At 35.2% G+C, this 7,500-nt stretch overlaps 1 protein-coding gene across 3 annotated transcripts in view; it reads right to left on the bottom strand.

Moving 5' to 3' along the window:
* Window positions 1–7,500, bottom strand: part of LOC124429401 — an 81,534-nt gene that overhangs the window by 69,992 nt on the left and 4,042 nt on the right. For all 3 annotated transcript variants that reach the window (XM_046974622.1, XM_046974623.1, XM_046974624.1), the window contains one exon: window positions 333–1,243. In XM_046974622.1, coding sequence (XP_046830578.1) covers window positions 333–587 — 255 coding nt within the window. In that variant the 5' untranslated portion in view covers window positions 588–1,243. The remainder of the gene's footprint in view (window positions 1–332; window positions 1,244–7,500) is intronic.

The raw sequence follows: 7,500 nt of genomic DNA, 5'->3' as shown, positions 1-7,500 counted from the left end.
AGGGATGGGAACATTTACATTAATTCTAATTGTGCACACCCCAAAATAATTGCAAATTGTGCATTTGATTATGCGGCGTTACAATCCCAAGAACTTTGAACAGCTGTCATCATTTATACGAAATGAATGATTTAAATACAAAAAAAAGAAAAAAAAAAAAAAAAAAGAATCATGAACAACGCGTGCAAATTATTTTATTGGTCTCTTAGTCTAGGGGTGCAACCCTCTCCTTAATCCCTTCAATCCCCAAACCCAATAGACACAATTAATTAGGAGATTAAATATAAATAAATAAATAAGTAGATAAATATTTAAATAAGAAAAATTCTAACCTTATTCGGATAGCCGTTGTATCTTAGGAGTTTCTTACAACACTTGCCACGATTCTCATAATAGAACATTTGGACCATTTCTGCTCGGTCCGTCGCGGCGCTGACGGTGAATGGTGCACCGTCGTTGGTGAATCCCCCTCTTGATGATGATGATGATGGCGGTTGTTGTTGTTGTTGTTGTTGTTGTTGTTGTTGTTGTTGGGCCGGTGATTCCCGGCGCCCTAATGGCACGCACGGGCACCACCCTGAGACCATCACACAACTACTGATCGGGCACTTGAGCCCGACTCTCCGAAATACACCTGTCTCCTACGCCCCCCCCCCCTCCCCAACCAGCCCCCCTCCACCTGCCAACTCCACCCCAACCCCCAAAAACCGAATATATACACACACACGACTCACTTACTGCGGACTTTCACGTACCACGTCTTCATGCTTTGTCTTTTTTCTTTTTCTTTTTTTTTTCTCTCGTTTCAATTTTTTTCTCTTGCCTTGTTTTATCGTTTATTTAATTATTTATACTAGGAACACCTCTTCTCCTTTCTTTTTCTTTATTTCTTTTTCTTTTTTTCTCTTCTTTTTTTTTTTCTTCTTTTTTTTTTTCCTTTTTTTTTGTAATCCTTCCTTCAACGACGAGATCTATCTTCCTCCTTTTCTCCGTGCGATTTCTTCTTCGTTTGTTTTTGTTTTTTTCTTCTTCTTCTTCTTCTTCTTCTTCTTCTTCTTTTGTTTTTCTTTTTTATTATTATTATTATTATTATTATTATTATTATTATTAAAGATTAGTAACTTCTTAACTTCTTTTATACATGTACGTGTTTTTCTTTCCTTTTCTTATCTTTCCTTTCCTTTTTTTTTTATTCGTCGTCAGCGAAAAAACGTACTGGTAGACGGAGTACAGATTAGTGAACCTAAAAAAGAGAGAAAATAAACGTTTGGTTAAGTTTTTTTTTTGCTTTTATCTCACACACACACACACACACACACACACACACATATGCACGCGCACATTCGGACTTTTAAATGATAAAGAAGAGAAGAAAAAATTTTTTTCTCTAATCGCACCCAACATTCCCCCCTCGTTCGTTTCTGCATCGCCAAACCCCGTAGCAGAATTTTCTGTTTTCTTTTTTTTTTTTTCTTTTTATTTTTTCTCTCGAACGAAGAGAAAAGTTTCATTTCGAAATATATATATATATATATATAAATCCTTTTTTACCCTCCCACCTACCAGATCGCCCTACACCTACAATACCGCTCAAAACCGAGTCAATTCTAAGAATATATACACCAAGATCGATATGATAATTCTTCTAGATAACATTGAGAAGAATATAAAGAAGAACTTTCTATTGAAACCAACACCCTTTTTCTCTCGGCCGATAATTAAGATTATTGAATGATTGCTTTCCTTTTTCATTCTCTTCCCTTTTTTTTTTTGTTCTCTCTTTCTTTCTTTTCGATTCCTTTCTCTCTTTTTATCTCTGGTAAAGAAAATCCAATCGGCTTTGGACACGGTTAGGCGTCGTTCGCTATTTCTTTCCTTTCACGCGCGCTCGTCCTTACAAAGAGTTGAATCGTGGAAAAAGAAACTGCAAGAGAAAGAGAGAGAGAGAGAGAGAGAGAGGGATTGTGTGTATGTGTAAAACGAAGATGGAAATAGAGAGAAAGAGAGAGGGAGAGATAGAGACAGAGAGGGTTGATGTCTGGAAGGAGGAAAGCAGAAGGAAGAGGAAGGAAGGAGAAGGGGGGCAGGGAGGGAGGGAGAGGAATGGTTTAATCGTAGAGCAGGTCAATTAAATCTAAATTCCTCTGAGCGCGCGCGATTCTACCGGACAAAAGAGCAGAGGCTCGAGAGAACGAACGAACGATCCGAAGCTGATTTTCTCTCTCTCGCACAAAGCCTTCGTCGCTGTTCTTTTTACAAAGAGTTACTACCTACTACTATTACTGCTACTACTACTCCTCTCTCTCTCTCTCTCTCTCTCTCTCTTTCTAAGTCTGTCTGTCTGTCTGTCTGTCTGTCTCTATCTATTTTTCTATCTTTCTTTTTCTCTCATCCTTGCGACAAGACGCACCCATACATACCATACATAACACACACACACACACTACCAACAGCTTTCTGAAGAGTTTTAATTAAAGCTCTCTTCTCCCCTCCTCCACTCAACCCACCCCACCCCATTGCTATTCTCCTCATTACGACTCCTCGAAAATCGGCGGCTCTACGCTTTCGATTCTTTCTCAAAAGCGATGCCGAGTGTAACGATAAGAAAGATATACCTTTCACTCTGATATCAATTCCCTTTTTTTTTTTTTCTTTTTTTTTTTTTTTTTTTTTTTTTTATATATAAAAGAAAATATCGCGAGAAACTTTAAGAACAAGAATCTAGATTCTATCCAATTGAAGGGATAAAGTTTCGAAAGTTGTTGAAGAATTTGAAGGTGGTGAGGAGGGGCCGGGGGAAGGGGCCGGGGGAAGGGGGAAGAAGAAAAAAAGAAAGAGAGCAAAAGAAAAGTAAAAACGTTTGCTATCGTACAGGTACTTTTTAACCTATAGGTTACCACCACCATCACCACCCCACGCTGAACTTTTATAATCAAATTTTCTCTAACTTCGTTGAATGAAAGGAAAAGAAAAGAGAGAGAGAGAGAGAGAGAGAGAGAGAGAGAGAGAGAGAGAGAGAGATTAAAAAAGAAAAAAAAAGAAAAGATGTACTTAGAGAAAATTGATCGATATAAGTCTGCCTTTTTACGCTCGAATCGAAATATGATTTTCAGCATGAAGGTCAACTGACACGAACCTGGAAACGCCTCTTTCTCGTCTTCCTAAAGCAAAGCTGGAAAAGTTTCTAGAGTTTCCCTCTGTCTCTCTCTCTCTCTCTCTCTTTCTCTCTCTCTCTGTCTCTCTCTTTCTCATTTCGAATTAAATTCCTGTCCGCCCTCGGAACACACCAAGTTCTCCTTGCCGATGGCATAGAAATACGAGAGAGTTTCGTTTCAAACTAATCTCGAGAATGATGCTAAAGAAAAGAAAAAGAAAGAGAGAGATAGAGACAGAGAGAGAAAGAAAATGAGAGAGAGAGAAAGGGAAAGAGAGAAAGAAAAGAATTGTATGAGACACGTGTTAAAAGAAAAAGTCACAATCAGTCCCTATGAATCATTTTCAAAGATGTCCGATCATTAACGCGATATCATTATTTTAATATGATAAGAATTAATTTTAAATTATCGGACGAATTGTTAATTAATTAACTGCGAAACTCGTGAAGTTCGTAAATTAGTTCGTAATCGAAGAAATTAAAATTTCGAAGGGAACTCGTATGCGTCTAACTTTAGAAAATGAGGAGTAAGTGTAATTTATTGGACGATGCACCTACTACTACCTTCTTAGACACACACTTACACATACACACTTACACATACTGTAAAATATACTGGTCGACCGTTCTAATTTCTCCGTCATTCTTGATGAAAGGATTAATTTGTCAAAAAAAAAAAAAAAAAAAAAAAAAAAAGAAAAAAGAAAAAGAAAAAGAAAAATTTGATTCCAATATTACTAAGGCAAGAGATTTTTCAATATTATAGAAAAATATTATCGATAAACGTAATATCTTCTTGACGATTCTCAACTCTCGTCTTCTTCGACAGTTTTCTTTCTTCCTCTTTTTCCTCTTTCTCCTCCTTCTCCTCCTCCTCATCTTCCTGTTCCTCCTTATCCTCTCTATTTTCATCTTTTACCTCTTCCGAACCTGGAAACGCGTCACTGCTTGCATCTTATATTAGCAAATTTTCATTCCTTTGCATTTTTCATATCGATGGTAGTAGAAGTAGTTTATCAAGGCCGGGTTGAAACGATTCTCTGATCTTAACTTTTCCAACCTTCATAAACTTTTCAACTACCAATTCGTCCATTTTGCAATGTCAATAAGAGTGAATAAAATTAATATAAATGTGAAAAATTCCAAATGAAAAATATAAATCTTATACTTTCGAATACTTATAGTAATTAAATGCAATTAATTTTAATGTTCAAATGTGATAGAGATAACACTCTCCCTCTCTCTCTCTCTCTCTCTATCTCATCTTTCTCTTTGTATTTTATACTGTGAAACTTTTGAGAAACAATTTAGAACAATATAGAGTAAAACTCGTCGGTGATCTCACGAACGTACGGAACAGAATGTTCGACACCGAACTACAACGGATTCTGGTGTCCCAAAACACAGAGAGATAGAGAGACGTACCATCAATTCGTATGTACCTAAGAGAAACGGAGAAACTCCAGTTTGGAATCCTGCAATTCCGTTTTTAGGACGACCTCGATCCACGACACGTATCGAACACTCTAACACATTGAAATTTCTCTTAGAACACATATTTGCCTTTCCATAGACAAAGTGCCTCTGGCATGCGTCCTCTGGCGCAAATATAATCCCATCCAATGTTCTCTTTCTTTTCCTTTTCTTTTTTCCTTTTTTTCTTTCTTTCTTTCTTTCTTTCTTTTTTTTTTTTTCATCCTTTCCCTTCCTCTCTCCTTCTTTCTTTTATTTTTTCCTTCTCTAATTTCTCTTTTCCTTAAAAAAAAAAAAAAAAAAAAAAAAATAGAGATTAATTTAGAATCTCTTCATCTTAGTAATCCCTTTTCAAACTCTCTTGATCTCGGAAACTTCATTTTCCAAGTAGAACGTTGACGTTCGGTACTTTGTTTGATCGCAAACTAATTCGATTGTTCTGATCGAATAAGTTTGAGGACTGAGGTCCCTCAGCCACCATCAAAATCACGAATTTTCTATACCACCCTTACCCCTCCCCCAAACCTTCCTTCCGTCATCCTCCTTCCTACTCTCTCTCTCTCTCTCTCTCTCTCTCTCTCTCTCTCTCTCTCACCAATCTACCAAACGTTCATTCCCAAACATACCAAAACCCAACCAACCAACCGTCCACCCACCACCATCACCCGCCTATCGGCCGAACCATCACCCTTTTCTCAACATCCCTACGAATTTCCTACCCCGTTCGGAAACTTTCAATTCTACCTTTACCACTCTTTCCAGGTATTCCTTGCCTTTCTCGCAGCTTTCCGCACGAACAAACCGACTGTGAGAGAGCTCGTTTCCCTGGAATTACTTCTCGTACGTAGTCGAGCGGAATCATGAACCGCGACGCATCGATTTTTCGACGGTATCTCCTGTAACGCGAGAGAAAACCAGAGAGAGCGAGAGCGAGAGAGAGAGAGAGATTGAACGAGTATGTATGTGGGATAGAGATAAAGAGACAGATATATAGATAGATAGAGCGACAGTTTAATTAAATTCCAAGACTTATGTCAAAAGAACATTGTAACTTGACGTATATGGCGAGTATAATTAGAGAAATTTTGTTATCACTATGATGTATATAGGATGTGTTTATTGGTTAACAAGTATCTTACTTATTTATGTATTTCTAGTTTACTTATTCTTTTTCTCTTTTTTCTTTTTTTTTTCTTTCTTTATTATTCGGGGAAAGAAAAAAAAAAAAAAAAAACATTACTTCGTTATTTCGAAAAGATATTTCTTATCTTCGTAAAATAATGTACCTATCAAAAAAAAAAAAAAAACTGATATACTCGCCCCCGTCGTCTATTTTTTTCTCCTTTCTCGTTCTCTTGATTATTTTTTTCTCTTCAGACATTGAGACGTACACCACCAACACATACATACGTATACATATGACATATACATATGGCGCACGAATACAGAGGAGAACCTGTTTCATTTTACCACAAGATCGAGAAAAGAAAAGAAAAAAAAAAAAGAAAAAAAAAAAAAAGAACAAGCTTCGTAGCTCGTTACGTTTTTACGATGAAATCTGAGAGAAATGGCAAGGACGATAGTAATGTGGGAAAGGGAAATAAAATACGATATTTATCAACGAGAAATACAGCTAAAGGGATTCATTAACATTATTTCACGTGATTATCTATATATCTATATATATATGGTTTTTTTCCTTACACACACACACACACACACACACACACACACACACATATATATATATATATATATATTATTTAAAAAATGTAATATATTTTATTGAAATTTAATATATTTTATTAATACATTCTATTAAAAATATTTTATTTTAAGAAGAACAAAGTCGAACAGTCACCGTAAACAATTTCAGAAATGTATTTGAAAAGACAAGGGAAAAACAAAAAAAAAAGAAGAGCCAAAAAAAAAAAAGAGAAAAAGAAAAAAAGAACAGATAATAATAATAAATGAAAAGAATCCAAGTCTAAGAATGCTTCTTTCTAAACTACAGAATTTATGACTTCGTTCGTTAGAAAGTTAGGTCTCGTCGCGTTCCCTCAGACATCTGGAGTCGCGTTTCAAAGTTGCCGGCCGTCACGTCGGATGCACTGACGCGACGTTTATTTGCGTCAACTTCGTTGCCAGGAGATTTATAAAGTTTCCAAACGAGCTCTCGTACGCACGTGCCATCGGCTAAACCGACTGGATTTATATACAGTGTAAATAAATAAAAAAGAAAAAAGAAAAAAAAGAAAAAAAAGAAAGAAAGAAAGAATAAATAGAAAAGAAAAAATTAAAATAACAAAGAATAACAAATAAATAAACAAAAAGAAAAAAAGGATTAAAGTAAAAAATAAGAAAGAAATTATTCACCTTTATACCGATAATTCTGAGGATTAAGGATGTAAACCAAAAATGATATTTCTTGGATGATAACGAGGAAAAAAAAAAAAAAGAAAGAAAAAAGAAAAGAAAAAATCCATCACTATCATGTCAGATATAATCCTATTTACAATCGATCGTTCCTTAATTATGATATTTAGATTAAATTTAGAACGATCGATTATAGAAAGAAAAAAAAAAATAAATAAAAAGAAAAGAATTCTTTTCAATCAATAATTGATCTTGTTAATTAAAATATACTCTCTCTCTCTCTCTCTCGCTCAAATTCCCCATTAAAAAAAAAAAAAAAAAAAAAAAAAAAAAAAAAAAAAAAAAAACTTTAAATCAGCTATTAATTCTTAATAACACGTATTATAATTGTACATCATGAGAAACGTATGGATTCGACGAAATAAAAACATCAGTAAAAAATGTCCATCCGAATAAGTATCCATAAGTTTTCGAAGTTCGAAAGGGAAGGAGGAGGA

The sequence above is a fragment of the Vespa crabro genome, chromosome 15 (genome assembly GCF_910589235.1).
Source record: "Vespa crabro chromosome 15, iyVesCrab1.2, whole genome shotgun sequence".
NCBI classification, from domain to species: Eukaryota; Metazoa; Arthropoda; class Insecta; order Hymenoptera; family Vespidae; genus Vespa; species Vespa crabro.
This window is presented reverse-complemented; position numbering and strand designations above follow the sequence as displayed.